Source organism: Oenanthe melanoleuca, chromosome 2 (genome assembly GCF_029582105.1).
Source record: "Oenanthe melanoleuca isolate GR-GAL-2019-014 chromosome 2, OMel1.0, whole genome shotgun sequence".
NCBI lineage: Eukaryota > Metazoa > Chordata > Aves > Passeriformes > Muscicapidae > Oenanthe > Oenanthe melanoleuca.
Window position 1 is genome coordinate 128,557,394 of NC_079335.1, and position 20,322 is coordinate 128,577,715.

The 20,322-nt window shown below is 41.6% G+C and overlaps 1 protein-coding gene across 1 annotated transcript in view; it reads right to left on the reverse strand.

Annotated features, from left to right (window-relative positions):
• Positions 1-15,402, reverse strand: part of RSU1 (Ras suppressor protein 1) — a 99,284-nt gene extending 83,882 nt beyond the window's left edge. Inside the window, exons 1-3 of the mRNA XM_056484686.1 lie at positions 15,282-15,402; positions 14,888-14,999; positions 8,163-8,213 (exon numbers count right to left, since the gene is read on the reverse strand). Of these exons, the coding sequence (XP_056340661.1) occupies positions 8,163-8,213; positions 14,888-14,996 (160 nt within the window). The 5' untranslated portion in view covers positions 14,997-14,999; positions 15,282-15,402. The remainder of the gene's footprint in view (positions 1-8,162; positions 8,214-14,887; positions 15,000-15,281) is intronic.
• Positions 15,403-20,322: the final 4,920 nt, after the last annotated feature.

A 20,322-nucleotide genomic window follows, 5' to 3' on the forward strand; every position in this document is an offset into this window, starting at 1 on the left:
CACTGCAACTTAGATCAACTGAATCTTTCCCCTATACAGCACTGCAGACTGCTGTGCTGACACTGCTTGGTGGGGACACCAGCCTGTCCTCTAAACACACTCACAGAAGAGGCTGCAGTAAAAAAAGCACACTGCTCAAAAGCAAACTCAGCACACATGTTTCTTGTTCCAGTTCTTAGAACTGGGAATGAATTAACTCTCTCCTAGTTTGGGCTCTCCATACCCAATACTTAAAGCCACCTCCTTAAGTCTGTATGGTACAGAGTCCTCCCTGTGCCTCAACATTAGCTTACCCCAGGCTTTAGCTGACTGTACATTTCATTTCCAGCTGCACAAGATATTACTTTGAGATGAGCAACCAGTTACCACATTGCCCATCATCACATCAAGATCAGGGAATTAGTTCCCCCCAAAGGTTATGCCATAGGACATGAATAGAAGAAGTTAAGAGGCCAGATGGTGAGCGGTCCGAGGGGAAATGGTGTGTCGTTATCCACTTCAACACACCAGACTACTAAAGGAACAAAAAGGATTCATAGAAAATAGAGCACAAAACCAAGTACAAGAAACTAAATCCAGTTTCCCCTCAATCTACACTGAATCTATCCTCTTTTCTCAGTCCTTCCATAAGGGAAGCCAAAAAAATCTGTCTTGCTAGACAGTAAATTCTGTAATACAAAATCCATGTCTTTAATGAAGTGAGTTCATTTTTGAAATGTTCACTTCCTTTGAAAATGCCAACTGCAAAATAGTCAGTATGTGGCAAGAGGATTTACAATAAACTTCCATTACAACCTGAATAAAAACATGGAGAATGATCATTTATATGGGGCTTCCACAAAAAAAATTGGAGCTATTTTAAGCCACTAGTAAATAAGTGAAGACACAGGAAATTTGTAGTAACATGTCAGAAAACATGGAGACTTAAAAAAAGGAGTTTGTATGTTTGCAGGTGTCTTTTAATAGGAGAAGAACAAAAGTTTCTGAAGAATTACATTCAAGACAAGTGATTTGTGTCTAGGGCTGTTTACAGTAAGGTCGCTTTACTTACGGTAGAAAACTGACTTTGGTGCTACACAGCACAGACTTTGACAACTTTATTTATGCAATTGGACTTCCTGCATATATCCTTATAACATTACAGCACAAAACTCTTTCACTCATTATTCTACTTCATTCCTCCAAAGCTTCTTAGAAGGAAAGTTGATATTATCTCTATTTAAAATTAAAATGCTCTACTCTCTGTATTTTCTCAGAACCAAAGGTTTGGGGTTTTTTTCAGGAAGAAAAGAAAAAGTTAGCAAGGTATTTAATCTAAACATTTGAGTAAAACCCAGATGCCACAAATTTAGTAAGGCATATGTACAAGGATCTTCTTCTTCCTCCTTTTCATACCCTCCTGTGTACTGCATCCATAAAGGTATTTCCCATTAGAAATCCTTGCATCAGAAATAGGAAGTAAAACCAAATCAAAACATACCAAAAAATGAAATCAAAACATATCAAAAAATCAAAACATACAAAAAAAATTAAAGGCTTACAGTTAGCTTAAAGCATCTCTCCCACACACAGCTGACACACACTGCTGGGCACAAGTCCTGTGCTTCAGACACAGCCCTAGCCTCACCTTGCAGACATTACCTGCCCCATTTTGGGGTATATCATGTCAGGACAACAGCATGGAATGACTTACCAAAAGAAAGTGGAGGCAGAAACATAGTAGAGGAGAATACAAGAAGCAACAAAGAGTAAAGAGTACACAGTCATCTAGTTCCTTCAAGAAGTCAGCAAATTTGTTATATAAATAACCTGATACCAGGCAAGATGCAAAGTGTCAGACAATACCAGTGGGAGACACCATCACACATTTCAGCAGACTGGAGAAGACAAAGCAGCTAGACTGGGAAGGAAAATTCAGGACAGGCAGATGCAGTGTTGCCATCCCTGGACTACCTCCAATACATCCAGGTATAGACTACAGCCAGAAAGGTGACTCAGAAAGCAGACATCTTAATGTAAAAATTAAACCAAGAGATTTTAGCAGCATGCTAAAAAAGATCAAGAACACAGACAAGAGGGACAACAAAGGGACAAGCTTCTGTGCTGGTCACACACAGAGAGAAAAACAATTTAGGAGATGGCAGAGCAAAGAAGCAGTAAGTCATGTGAGCAGGAAAAAAAAAAAAAGTTTTGAACTGCTCTGCTGAAAGAAGGCAAAATGTACAGTGATGATAAAGGGTGACCACATGGCTGTCAAAAGATCAATGATCAATGAGACACAGCTATTCTAACACAAGCACAAAGTGAACTCAAACAAAATTCAGGTCTGGAAACGGGAACCAGCAGCAAAAAACTAATAGATCACCTCACAAAAACGAAGGGACCAAAGATGAGTAAAGGATTACATGAGAATCAAGGCAGAAGCAGTGGAAAGATCACAGAACAGTACAGGACAGCAGATCAGAAGAATGGTAGAGGAGGACAGAGAACACGACATCAGGTAACACAGAAGAGGTTTAAGGAAAAAATAATTGTTTCTGATCTCTCATCATTTAATCATTTGATAGTACTGGATAAGGAATCAGAGCACAAGAACAAAAGGATATAGAAATCATCAGGAGTGGGCTACAAATAGCAGGAAATTTCTGAGATCATTTACAGGCAGCACAAGAATACGTGAAACCAGTGAGCACAGGATCACCTGAGGTTAAGGAGACTGAGAACAGCAAAAACAAAGTTGCTGTCCACCATCACCTATCAGGCAGGATGAATAACACAAGCATCTTCCCGGGAAAAAAGCTAAATGTACTCGAACAGTGACCTCTACTGGACAAAGCACAGAGTACTGGTGCTTCCACCGGCAGCAGCAGATACCGACACAAAAGCTAGAACCTCTGAATTGATTTCTTCAAATGACTGCAACGTTAATTAACTACCACTGGCAGGTAATGCAAACAATTGTCATAGTAGTTACAAGTCAAAGTCTTACTGCACATCCTAAAATAAGTGAAAATAAACCAGGTTGGCAGCGTAATAGTTCCACACATGGTTGATGACAATCAGCACTCACACCTGCTGTCAATGCTGAAGTAACCTTTAATATTCCAGCCTGCTTTCCAGTCACGTCTTCCCCTCTGTGCCCTTCTGGGAGGGATAACAGACAAACTGAGCAGCTGAAACCTCTTCAAACATACTTCCTGTTCACAATATAGTACATAGATTTTAATTGTCAAAACTTCATCAGCATACCAAGTAAGGATTTCTCATCCTATACCAGGATGTGAAATTCCGTGTATGTTTAAGTGGCTGGAGAATACCCTGAGTTAGCCGACCTATCTGAAGTCCAAAAGGCTCAGTATCCCTTCACAATTTATGGCAAAATAGTAAACAAAAGCTGCTCTGCCAGGAAAAGCAGACAAGGCATAAGCCACATTTTTATGCTCTATCAGTATTCTTTATGAAAGCATGTTTTTACTGTTGCTAATTCTTGCTCACTTACAAATCTAGAGGCACAAGGGGACCAAAAGGTGAAATCTAACCTACCTGCTGACTTCAGCCTGCAAAGGTACATTTTTCCAATCAAAGGTAGCTGTTTGTTGTTCTAGCACAGTCAATTTACAAATAAAGTAAATAAATAAATCCCCAAACCCCATGAGTCCTCAAGACATGTGGTTGACTAACCCTACCATCAGCTCTGAAAAAATCCTCATCCTGACTCAGATGATCTATTTTACACTGTCTCCCAGAGCTCCACCTTGTTGTGCTTGAAATGATATGGGGCAAGACCCAGATTAAAACCAGACAAGTCTGATGATACTCCTTCCTTTTCCTGACCTGGGCTCCCCAGAATCTCAGTATTCTGCAATTCCCTATTCCCCAGAACCATTACTGAAAGCATGAACTCTAGCTGAAGGGCTCTGAACAAAGTAGCTCTAAGTTCGATTTCAAGAACTTTAATGACAAATTCCTTAACACGTGACTGGCACTGCTACCCCAGCATGAACCACAGAGCAGCAATGTGAGAGGAATCACGGCAGCTGGCCCTGCAGAACAAACATGTCTACACCAGCACCTGAAGGTCACTTTCATCCTGCACAGAGGCACCAGATGAGCAAGTGGCCAAGGCTGCTGCAGACTTTCAGTTACATTCCACCCGAACTTGAGTGAAGCAGTCCTAAAAACACACAAAACTAAAGCATAAACACCCATAAAAATTACTACTGTTGCACAGATGATGCAGAAACAGTATTTCTGGCTGACCAAATTGATCAAATGTGGTTTCTACAATAGTATGTCCTGTGGCTCAAACTCCCTCTCTGCCCCTGTAACACAGCTACCCTAATTCCCTACCACTATTCATCTCCCATAAATGATCCCATTGAGCAGGTGAATGTTTTCTCTATGTCCCTCAGCCAGCATCAAGTGACATGGAACAAAAACAACTTGGTCACATCTACCCAAATTAATCCACCACACTGAAGGGCAGATATCTATGGTTCAGCCACTCATTTCCACCAATTCAAAAACATTTGTTAGGACTTCTGTTGCATTTATTTTGATGGTAGCCAATGGGTTCAAAAGACACCTGGGTCAGGATCAGACAATATATACAGGCTAAGACTATCTTGAATTTTGCTTCTCAGCCATATATTGGATTGAAGGCTTTAAAATACTAAGTGATGGAGCAAAAGACTCCCATTACAACATGTAGACACACTGGCCCCTACGTCTACATTATGCTAAGAAAAAGCACAAATATTCAGTTTCTCCTTCTGCTTTCTATTGGATTGTCAAAGACCCTATAAAGAAATCCTCCCAGCTTTGTCACTTATGCAGCACCTGGATCAACAGGACTGAAGAATCACAGCTATTTAGCTTTCCTGAGAGTTCCAATTTTGAAGCACAAAAAGTTCTCACCAAGCAGCAAAGGACAGACTCAACTGTTTCAGAAGTCACCTAGAGCAGCAAAAGCCAGTTCAAGACTCTTCCATTAGCATTCCACCAAATAGCTGAAAAAAATTCAGCCTAATATCCTCCAAAAAAAATCAATGTGGACTTGAGTACTTCTGATAATGAATGATTTGGACACGGAAATGAAGTACGAATTGCACACTAGAAATACTAATAAAATCCATGACATAGAAGTATTCTGAGCAGTATGATGGATTTAATAGAGCAGTCCTCATAGCTGCTGCTGAAACTTTAGTTTCAGTAGTTTTCTGGCAAAAGTACAAAGTATGTCTAAATAAAAATATGCATATCCACTTTTTACATTTATTTATTCTTTCAGAGAGACATATTTACTCTAAACACCAAAAGAAAAAAGCTAGCAGAACACTCATTTAAATGGGCAGAAAACTAGTAGAAGATGCTAATATGACCTTAGTGTAGCATGTCAAGTGTCATTGCCATCAGCTTCCTAGTCATTTTAAGAACAATCTGCTAAGACAATTAATTGCATAGCTTAAAAGATTAGGTCAACAGTGTCAAATATGAGAATATGAACTTGAAATTTAGCCTTTTAAAAATGTGTGCTGTCTATTTAAGTGTCTACATTCATGAAAGAAGTGTAACAGCACTCTTACCTTCCCATGAAAGAAACCCAAACAGAGCAATTAGAAAGGCTGACAGGATCCCTTGGCTGAGAGAAGACAAGTACTTGCAGCCTGCTGATCTGATGGCTACTTTAGGAGAAAGCAGTTAATTGAAGGCTGAGATTTAATGTAATGTAACACAAACTTATAGTCACGGCAATCTTTAAACTGGTATTCTGTAAACTAAAACTGCTTTAAGCAAATGGTACACTCTGTATTTTTCCTGAATAGCTAAAGTCAACCTGAACACATCCTTCTTGGACACTTCTGATTACTCTATCTTTCCTCTCCCAGTCAGGTCTGCAGCTAGGACATAGGTTAGTTACTCAGCTCTTCAGTGTGGAGCTCATGCTGAAGTACACGCCCTCCCTAGGCTCAGATCTGAGACAGCCAAGTTTACCATGATTCAAGTATCCATGCAGGAGCTTCAGCCTATCTCTTCCTCAGAGCAAGGCAGATACCTGCTACCTGCCAGCCAGTTGTGTGTTCAACTGAGATCATCCTTTAGCTATGTTAACATTTGACCAGGTAGAAGACTGATTCAGGGGCAGTCCGAAAGTGTCAGATTTCAAAAGGTTAGGAATTTTACAAATCTCAGACAAGGAATAGTGAAGTTTTAAAAAAACACCATTTCCAACTCATTTCATCCTTGTGCCAGGTAAGCAGCCCTTCAGAGATACCAGAGTAAACAATCAGCATCAGAGAGAAGCCTTGTCTTAGTACTAAGGTACCCAACCTTGGTTGAGGTGTCTGGCCACAAGAACTAGAGGTGAGCAGAATGAACTGCTATCTCAAGGTGCCTGCAGCCCTCCAAAGGCTGCAGAGAAAGCTACAGTGCCTGAGTACAATTAACTGCCTAACATTCAGAAGCTCAAGTTGAGACAGAGCCATCTCCTTGCAGTACCTGAGGGAACACACAAAAGTCACTAGCTGGGTGGCCCCACAGCCCGGCTCCACCAGTGACAGATAACAGATGCCCAAAGATAATTTACCATAATCCTTCTCAAAACATTCTCCCAGCTTCTAGCTATTTGTAACTTCATGGCCTTCAAGGACAGAGCTTCATGTCTAACAGTGATGCACTTTGGATTTTCCCTCCCTTAACTGGCCCATTACTTTATCCATCAGTCATCACTTACATGCCAGATGGCTAGAAACTGTTGGTCACATTTGTAATTAAACTGAGATTTCCTTGAAAAGTACAATGGAATAAAAACAAATAGCAAGATGGCAGTCTAGAGGGCACTACACTATTAAAAGAGGGACCCTGAATAACTAATTCATAGTTCTCACAGCCAGTCACAAAGTGCCCATAATTGTATCTATTTAGTACTACAAACCCTTTAAGCTACACATTAGTACCCAATAAACTGCATTCAGAGAAGTGCTTATGCACTAAAATCTAAGGATATTTTTATTTTCCTCATGCTTAATCCTCTGCAAATGCTCAGAGACTCTAGTAACACTTCTGCATTAATTCACGTTTTAAATAACATACTACCTTACAGCTCATGCAGCAAGTAGTGTAGAGTTCAATAAGTTGAGTTTTATTAGTTTGTGTTTCTTAAGGCCCATCTCAATTTGTAACGATTGCCTTGGATACACCCTAAAGCCCCTACATCCTAATACACCTCTTGTCAATACACACCCACTTTATTGGTGCCATTCCCCTCCCCCTTTCATCTTGCCAGTTGAGTTTCAAAAAGAGGACTGGTTTAGAGAGAAATCCACTGGCACATGTGGCAAGCAGACAAGAACAAGAACATCAACAAGACCAACACTTCTCTTTAGAAGATGCACAGAAACAGGTGAGACAAAATTCACTGCTTGAATTTCAACAACCAAGAAACAGGAACGTTTGCACAAGACACTGTAGATAAAACACAAAAACAAACAAACTAAAAAACCCCAAACCCACAAAAATTTTTGCCTTGCAAAAGTCAGTCTGATACCTCGCTCCACCAAGTTAAGTACCATATTTATGTTGTTCTTGACATGCTATTCACCAGCACCTCACTTAGCAGCTACTTTACTGTGGAAAGCAGGATCCACAACCTGAAGGTGGTGTATGACCAAGAGACAACCTTTGGGCAGAAAAAGGCTACTTGACTTCCATGCCTGATGCTCACATTCAGCTGGCCTTGCTCATATATGTTTGGTTATCGGTGTCATGCGGTTGAGTTGTAATTTGCTTTGCTAAAGTCAAATTCATTAGCCATACACTAAAATGCAAACTGTATTGTTTCTGATACAGTTTAAAAAAATTCAGAAGTCTTCACCTTAACATAAGGACTTCAGAGCTATGGAAGGAAATGGATTTCTGGCTGAACCGGTCACAAGACTGAGAATTACAGATGTTCCAGTACATTGCAGGCCTGTATTGAAGCTGGAAAGGCATGCTGAAAATGGCTCCTAAGTCATACCCTCAATCTCTTTACTTTTAATGAAGCACTAACCAAGAAGCACCACTCTAATAGTGTCACTGCACTCTGTATCAAACTAGCAGTGTCAGCTTTTCAATGTTACTCAGCTGTCTGCAACGAAGCCTAAAACCAGGAACATACTTACTTGTAAGCTTGTTGTGACTCAGAACCAGCTGTGTGATGTGAGACAGCGTAACTGCAAATGAAGAGAGAAAGAAGTTAATGGACATGGCAACTGAGAGTTGTATCTATTTCAGCTGAAAAAAAAATAGGAAAGTTATTCTTTCCACTCCAGTAACTTGATTCATGTGCACTGTCACAAATAAACATAAGGAGCTCGAGACTAAAGGACACATCCACCTACTCCTCTGCCCTTTTACTTCACATTTCTGTTATTGCATCAAATACAACATGGAGAGTTTTACTCACTGATACAGCAACCTGCTTCAGCTAATGCTTGAATAAGCTCATGACTTAAGACAAGCAAATACAATCTGTTAGCAGAATGACAGCAGTCACTCAAAGGCACCATCAGATCAGAAAGTTCAGTGTTTAAAAAAAAAAAAAAAAAGAGCATCACCACAGCTCCCTGTGAAATTGCAGGTTGTGAAGGAAGGAAAGGCAGGGAGGAGAAAAGAATCAGTGCATCCACCCTGAATTTCTGCCAGAATTTGAGCACTCAAAGTACTGCCTGCACTCCCTCTCTATGCAGAATAAGAGGACAGGGAAAGAAGCCTATAGAAAGACTGTAAGAGAACTGTAGAAAAATCATCTCTGAAGGGCAGACAAGAGCAGCAACCTCCACAAAGAGCTCAATCTTTGAAACACAAAAGGCACATTGGTATCTGAACCATAAACAACCATTTAACACAACTGAATGCTTACCCATAAAGATAAATACAGAATTGCAGCTTACACAGCAAAATGAGAGAAGATTCTGGAGATAGTCACAAGCTTGTGAACAAATGCCTAAGTATGCTTTATACATTTGTTTCTCTTGGTTTAGCTATTTTAATAACTGTGACAATCAGTAAAAGTCAACATTTCATGGGCTCTTGATATTCAAGCCTGACTAGTAAGAACACAAATCACCAGGAGGGCAGCCCTACCACTGAGATTAAAAGTCCTCTAGTCTGATGTCTTCAGGTCCAAGGCAACTGAACCTAGACCATAGCCAGATAAAACTTACATCATCAATCCCAAGGAAAAAAAACTTTTTTTTCCTCCATTTTACTTCAGAAACAAGTCATTCTGGACCTCTGAGGCTTTACCTAGACTCAACAGCATCAACAAAAAATTTCGTTTTTTTTCAAAAAAGGAAAAAAAAACCATTGTTTTTGATACTGTAAAAAGTCATATAAAATACTGTATTTCACTTTGCTTTTAAAGCAGAGAAGTTAAACAATGTCATCACATCTGTACAAAGGAAGCACAGATGCTTACTCAAGGGCAATGAAGCTTTGGTCTTCGGAACTCCTGATGAATTAAAATGCCCTAAGTTTTGTGCATATTTAAAGGTAAACCTCTTGACTACAGCATCAAGTCATGTGCACCACTGGCCTTTAGCAACACAAGGTTAGAAGCATTATTCTCACTATTCCCTCTCCTTTTTTGTCCTATCACTTCTATGATACTATTTTCAGAAAGGTTTCTTCTCTTACATCTATACAGAACAGAACAAAATCCAGGTTAAAAATTTCAAGGCCAAAATCCCTAGACCAAAGACATTTAAATCTGTATTTTACTGTCCAAATTTGACTGAAGCCTAGACACCTTGTCTGAAACTCCACTACCTCAGTCAATCCTGATGCATGACAAAACGTCCCATGGCATCTTTGACCAGCAATGGCAGGCTGACATCCCTCAAAGGAACAAGAAAGGCTTCACTCCAGTACTGTTTTGAAAAGAGCAAAGGTTTAGGTGTCTGTGCTCTGGACTGCTTCCAGCAGCATTTTAGACATATCAAGAGGAAGAGATTCTTCAGTCTTGAAATGTCCAAAGCTACTACCAGTTCAGAGGCAAGTTTAGAAGCATTTTAAGAAAGGGAGCCAAGATAAGAGAGCGGTACTTGCTCATTCCTTACACAGAGGGAAATTTGCTCACTTCCATTAAACTGACCTGTGTCAAATAACCAGCCCCTGGAAATTACATGCTTTTTTTACGCTGCTACATGCCTACTCCTGTGAAAAGGACTGTGTTGTGGGAACAGCTGAGATTTACCTCATCCTACACATAAAGCCATTCTGTAGGACAACTAAACTATGAAGTCTGGCAAGGAAGACACCTGTCTTAATTGATTAACATCCCCAAGTAACATCTAGAAAGCTAAAGGCGACCTGATGGGGCAATTTTGATTTGGATGTACAAAGTCCAGGTAAGCATAACATACAACAGGTTAGATAAATCAGCCTGAGTACCATTCTCCTGAGAATGGAAGGGCACTGAGATTCCAGCTATAACCTTTCTGTGAAGCCCTTGCAGGAGCTTCTGGACACTGGCTTGGTAACATTATAGTCATTATCACAAAGACAATAAATTACTGTGATTTCATGAATGCAGCAGATATTCACACAGAAGTCTGAGGTTCAGGGTAACACCTACTGCCAGAGCAATATGCTTGCACAGTAATCACAAATTCTCATTATGGTCACAGTCCCACTACTACTTCAAAAAAGAGTGAATCAAGGGAAGAACATTTAGGTTCTTCCATTCTGGCCATATTGTCAAATCTCTCCATATACTGCTGTCATGCACTGCAAGCTAGCTTTACATAAAATTTCTGGATGTCAATACTCAACCTATTTATTAAGGAAAATATAAAACAAATAAAAGCCCTCTCCATCCCAAAAAAAAAAAAAAAAAAAAAAAAAAAGCAAAAACCCACCAAAACAAATAAACCCCACAACCACCAAAGCAAAATAAATTAGCAAAAAAACCCACACCCACAAAACAGGAAGACCCCAGTGACTTTGCTGAGACAAGATAAGACACTGCCTGTCCCACTGTAGGAAATTAATGCAGGATGAGCATTACAGTATCATTACAAGTAGCCTGCCTGTCCATCTCCTGTGCTTTTGTTATTTTAGGGATGAACTATTTTACCAACACTAACTTTCTGATAAATAATTCTAGTCATGTTAATTCCTACCACACAAGTATGTACTTTATGCAAAATATGAATAGCTTACAGATGGAATGATAATGAGAACAAATTAACACATAAATAGGATTTCATCCAATATTCCTTCCTTGACAACAGAGCAGATGTCGCAAGTTATTTGGGCAAAGACATTCCTTTACTTGTAGCTTCTCCATATCAACAGCTTAAAAGACACATAAATGAGACTGGTCCATACTTTAAGAACAATCCCATAGTTGCTAATGACTGTTCAAAGTCCTAACAGTAAATGCCCTATCCTTTGCTATGCTAGGGAAAGGGCACATCACTCCCTTCTTGCTGGACCTGCTTGTTCAGCCTACAGGATGTCTATTAATGCTCTCTACCATTACCTGTCTAGAGTGGGTGCTTTATAAACAAATATCTTCTATTTACTTCACAATATGAAGGCAAAAACCCAAACCTACACAATAGAACACTTCTATGGGGCAAGGCATTTTTTACCCTATTTATGTATGGAGGATGCACAACTATAGTAGAGATGTGCAAACAAATGGTGTGACTGTTGCTTTATCATATGCTGGAATAATAAAAAAAGTCTTTAACACTTAAAACTGTTTCACATGGTACTTGCATGACAAGCTAAAGCACAGAACACTTAGATCAAGAGATATTTTTTGTCTCAAATGAAATCTCTTTTCTACAGAACATGTCTGAAAAAGGGTTCTCATATGACAGTTCCAAAAGCATCAAAAATTCAGATGCTCTGAAGGTCTGTAGAACAATTCTAGTTTGTACGTTAAGTCATTAGGAGAAAAAATGGAAATGCCTGGATTCGAGGACTATTCCAAAAACAGAACTCTACTTCTAGTGACATTAATGAACTCCCAAGTTAGAAGTGCTTCATGGACTACTTAACCTTTTTTTTGTGAATCTGAACACCATATTATATATAAGCTGGTAACCATACTCCTTCTTTGCTAAACATGAAAGTGGGAAGAGATGTAAACGTTGCCAAGTTTACAGGTCTAAGCTAGCTTGTCAATCTCCTTCCAGCTGAAGTATTTCACCCTCATTTGGAAAGGGACACTGGCATTTGACAGGCAAGCTTGTCTGCTTTGTCTCTCCCACAGCTACTACTAGAGGGTGGAAGACAATGCAAAAGAAAGTATGAGTGACTGCCCTGTACCACAGCAAGCCATTCACTAGACTGAAAAGAGAAGCCAGAAGAAAATTGCATCCAAGACAGGGCATATACTCCCCTTTGTTCCTTTTTGCCTCCACATAACATCAGTTTTCTCTACAACTTACTTTCTGTGGTTTTTTTTTTTAAACATGTGACAAGAACAGGGCAACATCTAAGGAAAAGGACTGGAACACTGAACAGATGTTACATGGCATGCTGCTTCCAAACCCTTGTGCTTGTATTAGCCCTACATGAATTAAGTTAAGAAAGGTTAAATACAAGCTCATTAACCACTCTACAGCAGTACTCAACCATGCAGTGAGATAAGGTTTGGTCCTTTTCTTGAAGAATAAGGACTGCAGGAAGCAGTTTACCTTTAAGGAGTACTGGCACCTCAGGCAGGGGCACTCACAATCACTAAATTACGTGAGACAAAATTCTGATCAGGGGTTATTGAACACAGTAAGTCAGGCATACCTTCCAACCTACAAAACTCAAATAGCCAAAAATGTCCCCTCCAATCACTATCTAAACTTACACTAACTCTCAAAATCTACTAGTGACCCTCCTTAAAGATGAAATGCTGTGCAAGAAGGGTCACTGGGCATGAACAATGATGACTGCTTTTAGAATAGATCTTTACTTCATGGAAGGAAAAAATTAAAAATAGCTGAAAAGGCAAGATTTAACACCATCCTGGAAAGGTATGCAGCACACAGAGGAGGAAAGGTACCAGGTCAGTTTCCTTTAGCTTGCATGCCAGTTCTGAGAGCCAGAGAAAACCAAAACATCCAATCTGCATTAGAGAATCTGGAGTCAGATGACAGGGGTTTGAGAACAATTTAACACTTCCTCAAGCCATTACTAAAAATTCAGAAGTAATACCTACTCATTACTTTTTATTTGGTGAAAGATATTCCTTCTCCAGAAGGCAAATACCTCCATGGAAAAAAAAACAACCCAAACCCAAAACAACATATATGTTCTGTCAGTGAACATAGTAACTGAAAAAGCAACTAATCTAACAGAAACCAGTCACTTCCCTCTTCCCCCAACTTTCATCCCAAATTGAAGGCCCCAAATCTCCATGCTAGATCAAGTCACACAACGTGCACCAAGAGTACCTGCACAGAGACTCCTCTGATGAAGTCTATACTTCATGTGGGAGCTCCCTGCCAAAGACATTTCAGATGCTTAATTAGCAACGTGGTATCAGGGAGCATCTGGGGACCACAGTGTCCCACTCTGGTCCCATGCCCTGCCTGAACAAACCCCAAAGTGTTTGTGCAAGAAAAGCTTTTATTTTAGGATTATCAACGTGCTTCAAAATGATCCTTTTTCCATGCTTGAAAGATCAAAGCAGGTTAATTAATGATGTGTTTAGTGTTGATAGCAAGCACCAAGTTTACTTAACAAAAGCAACAGTACTGTTTCTGCCCCATATAAGTACAGTTTTCAAAATTGATCTCTAATTTATGTGAGCTACACACTACTTTGTCTCAAATAACTGCTCATCCTACAGAAATGCAGTGAAGCTTTCTATTTGATGTGAGTTCACACATACAGTTCGTACAACACCATCTTCACCAAGTCCCAGGCACTACCCAGAAGCAGGAAAAGAGTACAGAATCTAGTTCTGCAAAACTGTACTTAAGACTTCATCTTTTACTGATGTGATTGAAGACACACTGATATGCTCCCAACTCTGCAGATAATGTTGAGTTGGTAGTGAGCCATACCTTTCCCTGAACTCGTGTCTATCTTGTGAGAAGAGTTAGGTACATTTGCTCTCAAGTTTAACAAACATAGTAAACTACACAGTCAAGAGTTTTAAGTACATTTGTTGGTCGAGATTTTTCTTTTTTTCCCCTCAATGCATCATGCATTCAAAAAATTTCTGCCTGTGGCACACTACAAACAGTCACAACTTTAACTCATTGAGTACTGGCTATGCCATAACATCATGTGCACTTTAACAAGCTCCAGAATTGTAACATAATGTTTGTTATTGGTATGTGTATTTACTGTAAATTTAACTACAGCACCATACCAATAGGAGCACCGTGTCATGGCTCAGGAAGCATATGCAATCCTGTAATATCCAAAGCAAGATGTTGCTGTATGTGTGATACAGTATTAATGTCCTCTCCTTTAGAGACCAGTTGCGTGTAGTTGCGAGCTGATGTCACCCCACCTCTTTCAAAAACCAGCGGAGATGCATTTGGCTGGTGTTTTCGTTTCAGCAGCAGGACGGGGAAGAGGGAAAGTCTCCCCACCAGCCAAGTGCCGGAATGCCAGCCGCAGGGAACGCTGAGCCCCGGTGCGGGCTCCCCGGCCCCACGCAGGGCTCCTCGCGGTGCTGCCGGCAGCCTGACGCGGGGCGCTTCGCTCAGCCCACGGATCTCGCCCCAAGCCCCCCAAGCCCGAAGAGCCTCGGGCGGCCCCATCACCGCAGCGGGACCGGCTCGGGGCGGGGCGGAACCCCGCGCCCAGGGCCGGCCCCCGCTCGCCCGGGACAAATAAGGAAGTTTCCGCGCCGTGCCCGCCCGCCGCCGCCGGTACCTACACAGGCCGGGCACGTCCAGCATGCTGGAGATGCCGCGGTCGCACATGTCCACCTCGGGCTGGTTCTTCTCCCTGCTCTCCTCCACGATCTTCTTCAGGGACTTGGACATGGTCTGGGCGGGACAGAAATGGACACCGTGAGCCGGGCGGCAGGGGAAACCTGCCGAGGGCTCCAGCCGGGACAGCGCCGGGACGGCCCCAGCCCCGGCCCCGGGGCGTCTGAGGGCAGAGAAGCCCCGAGCCCGGCGCCGCCGGGGGCCTCATCCCGCCCCATCCCGTCCTGCCCCGTCCCGTCCGCCGCCGCCGCCCACGCCCACGCCAGCGGAGCACCGCCCGGGATGCCGGCCGCACTCCCGCCCCGGACGGACGGACAGGCCCGGCCCGAGGGCACTCACCGCGCGGCGACACGGCGGGACACGGCGGGAAGCAGCGGGACACGGCGGGCGGATCCCACGGCGGGCGGACCCGGCGGATCCCGAGCGCGCCGCCCCGCCCCGCCCCGCGCGCAGGCGCAGCCCCGCCCCGCCCCGCCCACACTGACCCCCTGAGGGGCCGGGCCGGGAGTGCCGGAGCGCTCCGGGGTTTGGAAAGGCGGCCGGGACAAAACGCGTTATTGCTAGAATAACCCACACCAGAAAATCCCGTGCATTTAACCAGCGGTTTCCATTTCTTCGGGTGCCTTCATGGATTTTCCAGTCGGCTCTAGCAGCAGAACCAGTCACAAGGCTGGGTCCGTGTTCCGAGCACCCGTACTGGTGTGGACACGCCGCGGCGTTGGAGTTACAGCCTTGCTGCCCAGGATGTAGTTATGTATAGCATGCAACCTCTTTCATAGGAGTTAGGAAGCTCCTATCTACTGTCATTCAACAGACACGGAAGTTCAGAGCAATTAATGAGTAAATGTATAAGGTTACCTAAGGCCAGGCTACCTGTCGAGAACCGCAGCTTTGAATTTTGCATAGGTACTCCATGGTGTTACTTAGTAGCCTAAGAATGGTATCCACAGAAACCAATATGCATATGCATTTGCCTAAGCCCCCAAATAAAAAATTTCCTGGAGGCGCAACTTCAACTTTTCCTTTTTTAGGAATGTAAGGATTTAATACTGGACTGCAGAACTGTAGCATGTTTATTCCTAATTGGAGTTTCCTACCTTGAGCATTTCCTGAAGTTACTGTCTGCTTTCAGGTCTTTCTTAGCTGATACTACTGGTATCTTCCTTTTAGCTGGATTTCTCAGCTGAACCCACTGTCACTCAGATGTACAGAACAATGATGTACAGTTCTTTTTTTGGCTGCAGAAATATGAATCTGGATTCCTTTCCTGTCTAAGAAAATGCCATTACTGCCACCAGTCAGTTGTCCCAAAGACCTAAGTGCTAACATGTCTGTTCTTACTTCATGGAATTAAACATCATTTAGTAACAAAGGCTCAGGCAGATTAATTGTCTATAAGTATGGTATTATTCCAGCTAAGAGCACACATGACTCTAACATCACTCACAAAACAGTCTTCATGGCTAATGCAGAGCTGACTGGGCTTCTCTGCCCCATTTATGCAGTGGTCAAAACATTGCATATGGCCTAGATATCCATATTCTACCCCTACTATAGAAGTATTTAATTACTCTCCACTTAATAAACATATTGTCATTACTCCCTTTCATCAGGATTATGGAGATCTTTTGCCATCTATCTAATTTCATTAATCTGTTGTTGTGTAAAGAGTTCATCTATCATTCCCACCTTCTGTGTGACCTTCTTTGGCTCCTGTTGAGCAAGCCTATTGTCTGAGCAAAATCCATACCCCAGTCATGAGTGTTGGCATTGGGTTTGGCACAGGGGAGTTGCTGTCAAGCCTTCGTTTTAAAGTTTTTCAGTGCCTCATCGAGCACTGAGTACCAATTGTCTGAGAAAGAGTAAGAAGGAAGATACACAAGTTACTCTATCCAAAGGTGCTTGATCATGAAAACTGATTTTTTCAGATTGTCCCTTCAGCAGTCATGAAGAGTCATTTCCTGCAGAGGGTCTATGTCACTGCAGTCACCCAGTCTACCCTCTCTTATCCCCCCCGTCTCTTCCCAGTACATGCATTCATTCCAAACCCTTTGGCCCCAGATATCCTTGGCTCCCTCTATACCCCAGCTAGTGGCTGGCCAGCCTGTTCCCAGGGACCAGCCAGTAGAGCCCTCCCCACAAGTACAGTGCTTGAGCTCACAGAAGAGACTTTTCCAATCTAGGTCTTCTGTACCTTTCAGCTACTGATTTTTTGATTATGAAACAACTATAAAATATCTTTGCTATCTGTCAGATTTGTTCTAAATTCGTCACTTGTCTTAAATGTTTGTAGAGCAGATGCCTGAATTTGTTGCAGGGGCTGATGTATGCCTTCTGTCCTTAGGACTGCAGGCTAAAGCAGGTGACTGGGGTAAATGTATGGCCATGACTGTGTGGCACAGCTGCAGTTTCCCCAGTGGTGGTCAGAGGAGGCAGAAGTTGCCCCTGCAGTGGTGCTCCCAGCCTGGTTCCTCCCGTTGTGCTGGGGATCAGCAAGGGAATGAGTAGCTCTGATGCCTCCCTTGCTTTTGCTGTCCTAGTACTTCTACTAACCAAGGAAATGATGTTTTACATTATTATTCTATTTTTATCTCTGTTTTCCCTTTCCAATAAAAGCTATGATAATGACCAACATTAATGCAGGGATAGCGTGTCATCAAAATGATGCAACAGCAACATGCCCCAGCAAAAGCAGCTGTGGAGTGCTGGGCACTGCTACTACAAATTCATCCATCAACATTACACACACTAAGTGGGAAAACTGGCATGCAATATTTATTTTTCTGATTGTTTGTTGTAAAAACAAACTCCTAGAATTTGGCCTCTATCTTGATTATCATTTAATAAATATTTTAAACATTTATTTGTTAGTAATCCAGTTGTTTTGTACCGGGAACAATATAGTCAATCTCATGAATTTTTATTGCATTTTGTTTTAATTAGGATTGCAGAATAATTCTGCAGTTTTAGTTCAGCAGTTGACAAAAATAATTACACCAAATGCGTTAATTCTGGTGCCTAGGACACATACCCTGTGTTATGGGAAATTGAGACACCTTCTCCTTTGCTTAATAAACCAATTGAAAACTGGTTTTCAGTCAAAATGGCTTTGTAAATTTAACTAAAATTAGCTACTCTTTTAAATTGAACAGCATCATGATATCTATTTTAACTCTATAACTTCTGTCTCCTTTACTTCAAGTAACTATAATCATAAGAATATCTCATTGTGGTATTATTTCTCATTTAAAAAGAACAGTCCTGCCACATGGAAAGGGCAATTAAAAACATTGTTACAAGCATTTTAGTGCTTATTCTTCAAATCCTAGTCTTCAGAGGGCTTACCATTCATATATGACTGCCTCATAAATTACTTTTGTATAAGAATAAACATCTATAGTAACATGCAGAAGAAGATTTGCATGTAAAATAAAAACATGCAGGCTCTAAAAATTGAAAACCTGCACATTTATTATCTGCTTTGTCATTGACAGAGGGAGGTTGTAGTCATGCAGTTATTACAATACAGACATGCAGCATTCACAACAATGACATTATAAAAATAGCAACGTGCACAGACATAAAAGCAAAGGCTTTCATGGCAGTGTTGTGAGATGAAGCTGTATTTCTTATTAAATACAGATTTTGTCTTTTGAATTGTACACTGTAAAAAGCACATAGAAGTTTAATGGAATAATTATTTCCAGATTATCTGTTTGGTTCTGCTTGTTTGTGTTTGCTGTGTTTGCATTCATTTTAAAGCAAGTGTTTTAAATTGCTCCTTACCTTCCAAGACAGAAACATGGCTTAGCATCAGCTCTCTCCTCTAAGGACATCCACTTCAATACTTCTGCAGTTGGTATTTTTGTTGTGGCTCCTCATATAAAATGTTAGAGGACAGCAGTGGGTTACTTTGTTCCTTTGTTTTTTTAAAGAATGGGTTTGATAATTTAATTTTAGACTTCGACTATTTTTGGCGAGAGTCAGTTGGGCTGGATCAATTCAACCTTGTACCAGCAGCTTCATTCAACAGCCTTCATGAGCACAGATTCTCAAAAAATTTCAGTGGTTTTATAAAATTTGATGATGTGACAGATCTGCCAACAGCAAGTATCTATTATATTAAAAAATCCAAAAGCATTTAATTTCTTTACAGTGAAACATGCTTTATCTCTTTGTGAAAGCAGTCTTTCTGAAGTATAGATTTCAGCAAACTCACCAGTTCAGCTGGAGCTCACCTCGAGATCTTAAGGGAAAGGTTGTGTTATCAAAATGGCCTCAGGCCCATGTCAGGGCAGGTTTCTGAACCAGTCCCTAGGTCAGCAGGAGAGCTCAGGGACTGCCATGACCTTGGGCAACTTGGTGCCCTTAAACTGTGTGACATGCTGCTGAAGGTACAGAAGACCTAGATTGGAAAAGTCTCTTCTGTGAGCTCAAGCACTGTACTTGTGGGGAGGGCTCTACTGGCTGGTCCCTGGGAACACCAGGCTGGCCACCTCGAAAAGCCACTAGTGACCTTCATCCATTAAAACCATATACAAGTTTCTGTTTGTCAGTTTATGCTCTGTCACACCAGTGAAAAGGCCAATGTTTAACCTGAGGACTCATTTCCTGATGATCCACTTTTAGCAGGAACATACCATAGAGCAATACACACAGAGCATACAACACAACGCTGCCTGCAGTGGCAAGGAGCTATTTGGAGGGACATACCCTTCCCTTTCATGTGTGGCTTTCCAGCTGAGCTGTGCTCTGCGCTGGTGAAATGCAGAAAATGACCAGGTGATTCTTGCCTAAAACCTGCTTCCATGTCCAGCCACCTGGCAACAAGTGACAGCATCCAGATCTTGAGGAGATTCTCTGCCAACTGCAGATGTGGTGCACCAACTACACCAAATCCATGGTGATTCACAGGAAGGTCAGAGAGAGCCACAATGGACATTCATAAAGCCTGTGATGCAGTGTTCCACAGGCTCCTTATCTTTGCAGGCAAACCATTCCATCCATACCTGATTGTACTTGGAGTTTCTTACACATTGCTGTCTTTAGAATTTATTTTTTGGCTTTATCTTCAGACAGTTCAGGTGTTTCTTTACTGCTTGCAGTAAAACTCCTATAGAGAGTTTTAATACACAATATGGACAAAGATTGCATCATCCTTTGACTGCAAGTACAGTGTCAGTTTGAGTGGACTCTCAGCAAAAGTTTTCTGGACTACTAATCTGAAAATATTGAATTTGATTATATGTACTTTTATGTCTTCCCTTATTAGAGGAACTTTCTGTTTTGCTAGCAGCTCTGTACAACCTAGGTGCCTCCCAATTTCAGATATTCCTGATTTTTCCATGTTATACTTAGGCATGTTAGCAGGATACCTACA